This window comes from Bombus terrestris, chromosome 8 (assembly GCF_910591885.1).
Source record: "Bombus terrestris chromosome 8, iyBomTerr1.2, whole genome shotgun sequence".
NCBI lineage: Eukaryota > Metazoa > Arthropoda > Insecta > Hymenoptera > Apidae > Bombus > Bombus terrestris.
Window position 1 is genome coordinate 4,130,935 of NC_063276.1, and position 12,533 is coordinate 4,143,467.

At 39.7% G+C, this 12,533-nt stretch overlaps 1 protein-coding gene across 3 annotated transcripts in view; it reads left to right on the forward strand.

Annotated features, from left to right (window-relative positions):
- The window catches only part of LOC100642252 (optomotor-blind protein), a 172,394-nt gene extending 160,207 nt beyond the window's left edge, over positions 1-12,187 (forward strand). For 2 of the 3 annotated variants that reach the window (XM_020864123.2, XM_003397233.4), the window contains exons 7-9: positions 2,458-7,859; positions 10,645-10,772; positions 10,857-12,187. In XM_020864123.2, coding sequence (XP_020719782.1) covers positions 2,458-3,268 — 811 coding nt within the window. In that variant the 3' untranslated portion in view covers positions 3,269-7,859; positions 10,645-10,772; positions 10,857-12,187. The remainder of the gene's footprint in view (positions 1-2,457; positions 7,860-10,644; positions 10,773-10,856) is intronic. The other variant, XM_020864122.2, reaches the window with a different exon arrangement.
- Positions 12,188-12,533: the final 346 nt, after the last annotated feature.

The window sequence follows — 12,533 nt, forward strand, 5'->3', positions numbered from 1 at the left end:
CATCAAAGGATACAAATCACTCTCCTAATCTCACCCTAAAATGTCGCCCTCGACTCCGGGAAAAGTAAATACCGTGGATCTGTTCCAAGTCCGTGGAAAGCTCCCCTTCTCGATCTTTCAGATCGTTCAACCATCGAAGACCATAGGGATGAGGGAAAGAAAAGAGAGTAGAGCTCGCTTACTAAATCCCGTGTCGTCCACGCAAACTATTGATTTTAACGTGTTTTTGCACTTAAGCGCGTCGGAAACCGGAGAACCGTAGTAGCGTAACACCCTTTCCACGCTCACGGATTCATCCAGTACACCGACAATGTACTCGCTAATGTTTCTCTTTCTTTCTCTCGATCGTGTTCGCGTTGTCCATCGACTCGGTTGCTCTCTGTTTCAAGCCTTGTCGACGTTTTGCCACGGCTGTGTCGGTGCATTGATCGCATTACGCGGCATTAAGGCATCGGTAAGCCTCTCGTTACGTCCGGCTCTCGAGCGGCTCAAGCCGAGTCTTACACGATACTTACGTTCCCGAAACGTGTTCGTTAAAAAACGCTGATTTGCATGATGGTCGCTTAAAAAAAGCTTTATCGCACCAGCGATCGTCGGTTTCGTTTCGAGTGGCCGAACTTTCCGACACAGATCCGATCTGTTGGCATTTGGTGGAAAAACGCGATAGAATGCGAAATTTCAAATTATCTAGTGTGCTTGGAACTAATATTAGCAGAATGTGGTTTAGGGTATTTGGTTCTGTCAATTTGTTGGTTACGTATGTGCAGGCTAAGTAAGTGGATAGTGTGATTCGAAATTTGTGAGAATTGTTAAGAGTGTTTTTATAGAGTAATATTAATGTTAATGAGATAAATAGGAAATTCTGTCTGAGAGACATTAAGCTCAGAGATATTTCGAGGGGATACAAGTAAGGTGAACAGAATAAGAGGGAGTTTGTATGCTTTTTATTTTTGTTTAGAATACTTTACGCTTATTGTTTTATTATTGTTGAAAATAATAATAGGCGCGAGCTGTTCTAAATTTTCCAGACGACTCGTTTCACATCAGTCGGCTGATAAAATTTTCCAGTTACGTCGTTCGGGTAATTGAGATTTGGAATAGGCGCGCAGATAGGTCGATTTGAGTGTCGAGCAACGGCGGTTTTTGGGGTAAATTGGTTTTCAACCCGAAATCGTCAAGTTTCTTAGGGTAAATTGGTTTGAAAATTGGATTCGCGAGGGTTTTCGAAGGGAATTGCTTCGAAAATTGAAGCGTGTCATTGTTTAAAAATAAATTGCTTCGTATATCGCGATATGTCGAAACTATCAAAGAATTTGAAATGAAAATAACAAGATACAATTAAACGTATCCATTATTTCTAAAGTATAAACACAAAGTTGTAATTAAACATTAGAAAGAAAAATGATAAATAAAATTCTTTTTTAAGCAATCGATTTGAAAAAAATGAAAAAAAAAATGTAAGTTTCACTACAATTAAGATGAATTTACATATCTTATTATAATTTTATTGAAACTGTACTTTCGAAGCATCGAATATTTTGTGTTGCATTGAAATTAAAACATAGTCTTTTATTGCACAAACTTGGTCCAATATAATCGATCTACTGACACGTCATACATACAACACACGATCAATACACATTTTAGACGCACGCTTGCCAGTAACAGCCGTACGAGTGTCGCTACAGCGATCACACGCGACGGCTAAAACGCCTGTAATTTGCCACAGGTGCGAAACACTTCGATTAAAGGGTGAATTTCAAATGATTGCATCTACTAAACCGATAATTGTTACATTTTTGACATACAACGAATTAACCCTAAATATCGCTGGAATAATATTTATAATACTCCTTGGACTCTAAAAAATAATGTAATAGTTTAAAATATATAGAATGTTTAATTGAATAGAAATAGTTGTAAAATATTTTATAAAATCGATCCTTTTGTTTTCACAGTCTAATCTGTGAAAAGTTATTGTTACAACCTTTCTTTTTATAACATATAACATGACTTTCAACGTTAATAAGAAACCTAAAATCATTATTCTCTACACTTCACGCAATAATGCTTCTGACAATGAATTACTAAAGTAGTATTCAACCAATGTGATGCAAAGTACTGATAAATGCTGCTAACTAACTAAAGAATAAATTAATAAGAAACTTGGCCAACTGTCCCTGTATGGTAATAATATTAAAGTAATACACTAGCTAGAAAAAGAAAAACGTGGAAGAAAATTTATTTCGTCTGTCAATTATTTGGCCTGCAGCAAACTAATTGAGGGCTAACTATGATAACCATTTGATTTCCAAAAATTCTATAAATCTAACTTCCTGTAACTAAAAAAATCCAAAAAGCTTTCCATGAAGCTAACCCTGCCCAAAAAAATAATCCATTAAATGAAAACATCCCAACGAGCCCTAAAAGATTGCTAACTCCGCGTCGTTGTTGCAGAAGGCAGGCGCTGTTGACAGTGTCAGGAGGCGGTTCCCGTCTAACAGCAGGTGGGCCAGCATCCCCCGAGAAGCGTCGTTCTTCCAACTCGGTTAACGACCTCTTAGATGACGAGGACAAACTTCTAGACGTCGTGGGACCCGATACACCCCATCCAGCGCATCATCAGCGCGAGCGCGAACACTCTCGCGAGAGGGACGATCGAACAAGCGAAAGAGGGGAGGGTAGCGAGTCATCGGGTTCCGAGAGCGGCGGTGGACCAGGCCCAACGGGTTCAGAAGGGCCTCGACCGGACGTATCGGTTGGTCCACCGCTTCATCCGCCCCTGTTACCGTACCTCTATCCACCGGTACCTGGGTTATACCCAGGTCCAGGGCCTCTAATACCACCCAGTCCCCTGGGAATCCACGGTGGAGTCACTCCAGGCATGTTGTTCAACGCGCAACTGGCTTTAGCTGCGTCTCAGCACCCAGCCTTGTTCGCTCACTATCCTCACCCCCTGGCCAGTCCTCTACATCAACTAAAAGGACATCGATTCGCGCCGTACACCTTACCAGCACCGTCACACGGATCCGCGTTCGAAACTGTCACCCCTGGTAGTAGGACACTCAGCCCAAGGTCTCCACCTCCAAGGCCTCCAACTAGCTCTCCCACACCAACAGCTGGCCTAACGTCGGGCGGTAGTTCAGCGGGTGAACTAAAATCCATAGAGAACATGGTGAACGGCTTACAAGAGAAAAGGAGGCGTAGCCCTAGTCTAACACCCGGTGGACATAGAGGGGACGCGGACGCTGGCGGAGGGAGTCCGTGACAGGAGAACGAGCCCGTGACCAGCACGAACGACGACCCCGATGACGAGCAGTTGGCCGAACCCTGCGAGCCTGAAGAGCTATCCGGCGACGAGAGGGAGCCGGACTCAACCTCCGAGCCGTCGTAGCAGGGGAGAAGGTCGTCGGTCTCTGACATCCTCCGTGCCCCGATCCGGGTCGGTCCATGGCGAGCCGGGCCCCGGGCACCTGGACGAGGGACGCTCGACATAACGAAGTGCAATTTTAGCCTGAGGACTGGCCGTGTGTTCGCCGGGTTCGATCTTCCGGGACACCACGCCGTTTTCCTGCGAGTGTGTACATAAAATGGCCGGGATGAATCGCGCGGGGCCCGGCTTCTCCGCGCGTTGGACACTGCTTCAAGACTCTGCGACCGTTGCTGGTGTACATTTCTGTTTACGGGGCACGAAAGGGTGGGACGAGCGTGGCTAAATGGGGCTGAGACCTTGCTACATGGACGTGAGAGTTGTTTTCGGGCACAATTTCAAGAGGAACTCTTCGAATCACTTAGAGTGTGAGAAAACACTTTCGGGATATCCAATTGTCTTGAACGATTAGCTTCTTGACGAAGCCTTGAAATGGCTTTCTCTGATTGATGGTCCTGGAAGGCTTGGAAACGAGTACGTGCAGTGTCACTGGTTATAGATACATTTGGCTATTGTCGGATCAATTGTTTAGACACTGAGTTCGTGTGAAAGATTCGAAGTACAAAATTCTGAAATTCCAAGCTTTCAATGATCGTCAATTCTATAATGTTTGATCTTTTGGGGTTTTCAAGAGATTTCACGCTCAAAGTGTTTCGGAAAGTAACTAGAAAGCCATGAATGTGTTTCACGAGGATGGAAAGATTAACGAATAGCGTGGCTAGCGACAATGGTTGCGTTCTACCCGCGTGCGTTTTAGGTGTAAGCGAGAGGGAGACATTGCAATACGAGAGCACCTCTACTATTTGCAGCCCCTGTACATATGTACCCTAGTGATATTATATTATATTATATATATATATTATATATATATATAAATAACTACTCTCTCTCTGTATTAATTATTGAATATAATATTATATTAATTATTAGAGAGACGTGAACGAAGCATAAACGCACGCTACCCGATCATGCCTCGACGCCCTCGGAAGTAGCGAAGAAAACGAAAAAACAAACAAACCATACAGAAAGTGGTGAAGATGTGCAACAAACGAACGATATAATTCGAGAAAAAAAAAGAAAAAAGATTCGACTCGCTATTCGGCCGCGAAAATCGCGTCGACGTGTGTTTTAGATGATCAAAAGTAAAAAATCGAATGATCGATCGTCGTTCTTCGATTCGGAGCCTGCATAGAGGGCACAACCGTCACCAGCCTCGTTTCATGAACGTTTCCAAGCCGAATCGAAACGACACCGAAAGATTTCTCTCGAGGCGTTCATCCACCCCATCTCGACGTCGTTGCTTCGAAAATGGAACACCACTCGCCCTTCCCAACCCTTGCGTCCCTCCTGTTTGTATAAACGTTAGCGATCGATGTAGATTAATCGCGGGAATTGTCGTAGAACATCGAGCAATCAGTTTCTCGAAAATAAAAATACCTAAGAACGTTATAAAAAAAAAAAAAAAAAAAAAAGAAGAAGAAGAAATTCAGGGCCTGTGTTGTTTCTGGAAGATGAAAATGCTCGCAACCCGATCAATTTCGTGTGTCCTCGTAAGTAACCCTTTGGTCGGTAACATTTTTGAATTCTGGTGGTTATTTCGACCAGATTAATATCGTACTGGATGAAAATTGGTAGAACTGCTTGGTTGTAGGAAGGGTGATAGTACTGGTGGATGTCTTATCGGGGGTTGGAGTGCAATTTGCGTTCTCGGAGCTCGTTTTCGTCAATCGATGTATGTGTAAATGTAAAGTTACTTTCTTCCATGCCGATAAAGAGCTCCTCTCCTTATTCCTTCGTTCTTTTCCTTACTTTTTCTTTTTTAATGAGAATGTAGCAACGGGACGGATTGTAGTATACGATATAAAATTTTGTTGCTGTTACCGTGTAAAAATGTGAAGTTTTGTAATTAGTTCCGTTTAATCCGCCTCTAGTGATTAACGTTATAGTTTGTTCCAGTTTTGCGAACTGTGGTTAACGGTAGTCGAAATATTATTCCTATGTAAATGTCGTGTTCTGTAACACCACGCAATGTTGCGATTGTATAAAATAGTGAACTACAGCTGTGGTGAATTCGATGCGTCGCTAGAATTATTTTTCGAAGGGTCCTTCTCATTTTTTTTTTTTTTATTTTTTTTTTTTAATTCTATGATAGAACAACTCGTGATACCTCCGACGTGTTTTATTGTATAAAAATGTGAATACCTATTATATCTCTGTTCCTACGTCTTTTTTTAATTAATTAATGCTACTTTGCCAGTTACAAACTGTCATTATAATGATTTTTAAAATATTTTTTTCCTATTTAAAATTTTAAATAAATGCGTTAAATGTTTCTCCCGCTCTCTTTTTCTTTTCTCGCTTTCCTTCATTTATTCTACTTTTTAGGATATAAATTGCATCCCGATGATTTAAACAAATTAATCCAACACCATCCTTCCTTTGACACTTAAACAGTTGACATAGTGGCAAATCAAAAAAATCTCGTTAAAAATATCAATATCGTTAGATAAAAAATGTTCATTTGATCAAATCGAGATCAAAGGGTTAACAGCGTTAAGTTCACCAGACTCGACCGATCGAGTTCTATTTCCGCGACTGAAGCTCGTTTTCCTCGACACTTCCGCTGCTTAAAATCTATAATCTATAATCATACTACTATCCAACCGACAGAGAAAAATTCAAAATTATACAAAAGTAGGGCTGTTTTAAGGAAAACGAGTGAAACGTGGCCACATCTGTCGATTGAAACGAAAATGTAACTGCACAGGAAATTTTGTAAGAGTAAAATGTTAACTTCTTCGGCTTCAAAAAACCGAGAAAGAACCATTGAATGACAACAGCATAAGAAAAGTCGAAGCGAAAATATAAGATTCGAGCACAAACGAGGCTCGAAAGCGACGCGAATGCAACGCGCAGTATTGATGCGCAAATCAGGGCCGTATCGTCGAGTAACGGGGCCCTACGTCAAGCTGCGATCTTTCCACAATCGAAGTTCCGTGAGAATCTTGCTCAACCATCATCGGTCCCGTTTTGTTTATCTTCGTTTCACTCCTGTATTTTCATTGCGGTTACTTCTCGAAGCGCGTTGCGTGCGGTCCTATGTGCTTAGAAAGTATGCGAGAGAGAGAAAGCGAGAAAGAAAGCGCGAGAGAGAAAGAAAAGAGAACACGTTGTCGAGAGAAAAGCAATAAAATAAATGAACAAAAGGAAACAAAGAAACAAGTGTAACTCGAGGAGAATCGAAACGTTCTAAACTAACACGAGAATCCGTGATATTCCGTGGCTTGCATTGTATATTGTACACCCATCCAGCCCGATCCTGCTACGCCCCTACCTCCCAGAAACGCCCTCCGAGATCCACGTGACTAAAAATTATATATATATATTATATAATATATATATATATATATATACATATATTAATTTAAAAATACGACATTGACTTTCTTCTCTGTATTTTTTCACCCTATCTCGTGATTAAATATCTTTTCTTTGCACGGTGTACGAAGAACGTTCATACACCTTAAGACACGACTAAAAGGAAATACTTCGTAACTAAAAAGTATAACAGATCGATTAACGTCATCATGACGCTCCGTTACGTCATTATCTCCGCAAACATTCAATTTGAATCAGCTCAAAGAGTTTCATTATTTCGATAATTAGACCTCGCCTTGACCAACCACTTTACTTCCGTGTAAATTCGATCCGGTGGTTTTTATTAATTTTCGATCGAGCTCGTACGCCAGGTGCACGATTGGACTCGTGTAAGGGTGAGGTTAAACGAGATCGAGAACAGAAATTTACCGAAGAAGCTGCTCCGGGGCTGCGTTCCTTAACGAGAGATCACCTGATACAGCGGCTCCGGTGAACCGGTTACTTTCAACGGGTTGCGTTCTAGCCGGCCAATCCATGTTTTCTTCCCGCAAAAAGAATGAGACGATAATCCACGATATCGGAAATCTATCAGGTAAGCTGACCTATATAGGAATCACGGACGAAGCAGAAGTTTCAAAGTTGGTTATGCGCGCGAACGAGTCAGGCGAATGTGTACCACCTGGCGTCGGATCTAGTAATCACTGTTAATCACGTGATCGATCTTTAGCGTAAGTAGCGTAATAATCGTTGTAGCACCACGGACACGGTCATTCTCCGCATACGATAAAATACGGTGGTGAAATAAATAAAATCGGGGCCATTAAAAATCGGTCCCCCAGGGGGGGGGCGAGTCTCTTAATTTTTCCGCCGCGTCCGCCATAAAAGCTAACGACTTAATCGCACGTGAACGTACAAATTGCGTGATTGTATAATTAGAACCGGCCGGGATCGTGTAAGCGGGCATTTTTGTCGTCGGAAACGTGCGGCTCCACGGCTACCTTTTTCTTCCTACCACGAAATATCGCGGCCACGTTGTAAACAAGCTGCCTACGTGAGTATAAATAATTCATGCACGCGCGCCAATTCGCCAGAGAGAGAGAGAGAGAGAGAGAAAGAGAGGGAGTGAGTGAGTGAGAGAGAGGGGAGGGGAGAAAGCAGAGTCTGTTCTTGTATACATATAGGTTTACGAACAAAAACAAAAAAAGAAGTAAAGTGGTTCGCGATGAATTCTCGTATACGATTCGCGTGTGCGAGTGTGTACGATGTAACGACGAGGAAATTGTTATTGGGGTCACTTCCGCGGAAATTTCGGGTTGCTTGTTAATTTTGTGCAAATTCGATGGGGAGCCGAGGACATTTACATATTGAATCGTCGCGAGTATTTGCATGTGCAGATTTGATTAACTACAGCGAACCATATCGTTATTATTCAAACAATGGCGTTAATACCCGTGCTCAGTGGTTTTAAGCTAGGTTAACCCGGCTATAACCTATATTCGACCCAATCGAACTCCAACGTGCAACAATGGTAACATGGTAGGTTTAACCTATACTATCTCGTGAAAATATTCGAATACTTGTCATAGAAATCTTTTATGTGTATAGTGTATATGTTGCGTAAAGCATTTTAAATTTTCATTGGTACTTTCATGTACTTGTACTTGAGGTACAACATACACTTATCTAATTACTACGGATGTCTGCGCGTTTTTGGGATATTTAAGGTTTCCAAGATCTACAAAATGCATATAACATGTACAAATGTATAAACTATTCAAAGTAAGACACTTATTAGAATATTTAAGGAATTTTTATTTTGAATTTATTTCTTTAGTCATGTTAAGAAAAATATAAAATCGCGTAGACAATCGCAGTCTATATATAATTAGCGTTAAAGATGGTCGCATTAAGTATCGTGGTTTATTAATATTAATTTAATATCTATTACCAAATGATTGCGTAAGTAATATCTTATTTTTCAAAACCATGTCCCATATTCTTAATCATTCCTGAACGTTTTTTAAAAAAATTCAACTTTCATTCTTATTCATTTTGACAAGCAAAATTAAATAGATAAATGTGGCAACAGATAGTAACAAATTATTACTGATAGCCAGGTCTCATTATAATGTTAATGAAATTTCAAAGTGTTCCGACTAATACATGTAATGTATTCCAATACTTTCGTAAGCTACTGTATGTGAATACGTCAAACCTCGTAACCTCGATGACTAATCAGGCTACAGACCTAAGAAGATAGCGGCGTATTTGAAATTTCTTGGTACTCGATTAAAAAGTAAAGTTCGATTATCGATGGCTATGGAACGATTGATGAATTATCTCTCATCTTTCACGAGGCGCATCGTCTCGAGCCGGACCTCCGTTCGCGAAAAAGGTGAAAAAAGACGGTTTACCGCCGCGAGTTGTAATTATGAGCTTTTTTCTCAATGGCAACACGTTGTAACTGTTAAGGCGTAATCGCGAAATCTCCGGAACGTCGACTGGTTCGCCTGGGTGTTCCCCATTAATTTTGCAATTTTTAAGAAACGAACGATCACCGTAATCGATGTTGAAATTTTTTAATGGCTTCCTCGTTTTTTCTCCGGGGCCATGAACGATGATGATTCAAGGTGTATCGAAAAACGCGCAGACGGTCTCTCTGTATGAATATTTATTCCCTCCATTATTTTTCGAGAATACAGTAGCTCGCGTAGATATTCCAACACTTGTAGATAACTTTTATGAATATCTTGATATTTCATTAGCGCCATTACGAGACTCGACTACTGTGATTGTATCGATAAAATTTCCAACTAATCTGAAAATGTATATGCATAGAAGCTGCAAGATATTTAGTGCAAATATATATTTCTTACCACAAACGATTTAAACAATTGTCCATTATGTTAGTAAGCCTCGATATTCAGTGGAACCACCTGTAACACATAGCATATTCAAGATGGTTATTCATACCCTATACTAATTTTTTATAAATTAATTTGTATACTACTTTTACTACTTTTATTAGATATATTTGCGCAGTAAATATCCTGCAATTTGTACATTACATTTTCAGGTTGCTTTCAAACTTTCTCGACATAATCATGACACTCGTGTCTAGTTACAGCTAATGAAATTTTAAAATGTTTTACATAACAAATGGAATATGTACATGAAAATTTCCTGTGATAAGCGTTCGAATGATTCCACGGGGCACTATATTCATTTTGTCGAATGGAAGAAAGCGAGCAAAACGAGAGGACTATTTTACCGGCGTCGGAGACTTTTACGATTAACCTGTAAAAAATTTACAGGATTCTCGTCTTGGCCCTTGGTAGAAATAAATTTTTCCGCTCGGCGTGCACGAACCGCGAGCGTCGCGTGATGAAAATGTTAATCCATAAATGTTTGAAAGGCTCGCCAGGGCGAATTCGTCGCATGCTTAACCTCCTTCGATTATCCTCGAGCGCGATGAATGTTTCATGTGCGCGATTTTACGCCGTGCCCGCGAAATTCCATTGCCATTATAAAATTGAAAAGTATTTGTAATTGACGATGTCCATCTCCACTGTTATTCTTTCTCCTTTGTTCCCTTTTTATATTCTTCAAATGTATAGACGAGGTAATTCAGAAAAGGCATATATCTTTAAATCAAATACAATAGAACTTTAAAATAGCATTTCATCAATTCTATCCATTACCTATTACTTAACTAACAGCGTACATTGGTGATACAGCGTATATTCGCGATATTATTTTATCCGTTTCTCATTATTCTTGTCAACGTTGCTACTTTTAACATAAATACAAATTTTCTTTCGATTAATACAATTCAGGTAAATGGAGTTTTACTGTAAAGGATCAAATAACGATGGAGACAGTCCAAACCGGAAGTAGCTAACAGAAGGTGATACAAAGAATCAAATGAAGTGGAACGAAGTAGAAAAACTGGAGGAACGAAAAGGTAAAATGAAAGTCTAATGAAACGCTTTTATATTTGCGAGAAATTCAGATAGATATACGATAGAAATGGCGGACGATCGTGCAGATTTTCCACGTTGGTGTTGCAACTGTTGCTACGGTTGAAAAAAACGTATGGACTGTTGGACACGTCGGTGAGAATATGGCGATAATCTCTCGGGCAGAAACGAGTGGCAGTCACGGCAATGCCTAATCTGGAAAATCTACGAGCCGTGACATTCCATTTTCATGGTCAATTAATGCAACGCAATCGATTCACCGCCGCCGCTGACACCGTTCCAATCCTTTCACTCGTGTCTCCCGCCGATTTTTTACCACGGCCAGAGGCGATAATTGCTCGTCCAAGTTGTTGCCTAGTTCCAGCTAAACGGAATCAATTAACGAACGGTGAACGCGAACACGGGATTACTTCAGCGTTCTTTCATTACCGATCCCTGTGATTTAGACGTCGGTTAAGTCCTGGTTAAATAGAACTTGATTATAGATTAACTTGAATTAAGTGCAAATTAATCTCTGCGGGAACGAGCTTATTAAGGTGAGAAAATGTAATTATTTTTTATCTTTTAATTGTATTTGGTTAGTAGATATTTCAAAATGTTATATCTGATGGATTAGACTGGAATGGTATCTTTGGATGGCTGAACATAATTTAATTATATATCATTAGTAGGTCTTCTGGATTTTTTATTTGGAGCTTAGAGTGACGAACCAAAGGAAGTTTAAAAATTAAAATTTAATAAATGCAATATATATTATAGAATTGACAATTGTTACTAACATAGTAAGAAGTGTTTAGTATAAATGCATGAATGCATCCATTCCAATCTTACTTTCTTTCGACCGCCACTATGTATTTTGTATTTTTGTATCATCCTTTGGAATAATGTAGATGTTACGTATGTAGTTATCGTAGTGTACTTTAGACTTTATATCTTTGGATACTATGTTTCGTATCTTTTGATTCATCTCTTGCAATAATGCTCGAATTAAACAGGAACTGAACGTGTTCCGTATGAGATTAAATAAATTTGATTTAACGTGAATTTAAATTACTTTTGGATATATATATCAGGTCTCGAGGTGAATTTAAGATATCATGCGACAAATATGCATGACGTATATTGTCTCCATAGCAACTGTACAGTAGATAATAAAAGAAGAGAATCAGGAAGCTATCATTTAGAGATGATTTGCATTATGTGGCAATAACTTCTCGCGTTGAACAGCTCAGATTCTGCTGACATACAAGGTGTTAAATTAAAATTCCATTAGGTTTATGCAAATTTAAATTTCGGTTATACCTAGGTCAGTCCACGACAGAAACTTATTTTAAGCCTGGATTAATTAAACCTCGTTAACAAATAGCATTGTAAATAATAAAATATTCTCAAATATTCATTTTCCAGCTTGAACTCATCGCCACTGTGATAATCCTCCTGCCACTATCTTCTCAAATAATTCATGAAATTTTACAACATACCATAGACGACTGTCTTATATAAAATCACCTCTTAACATCTATCATTATAAATAACAAAAATCTGATCAACAAAGTAAACGTGTAAAACACGAATTAGTTGAAAGCGGGGGCAAACAAAGGTTCGTGCCGGATTAAGCAAAATCCACAGGACCGTCTATATTAAAATCGAAGGGTAAACAACCACTTCGTGCCAATAAATGTTCTATCGTGGTCGCTTCGACCGCGAGACACAATTACATCTGCAAACATCGCGCAGGCAATTAC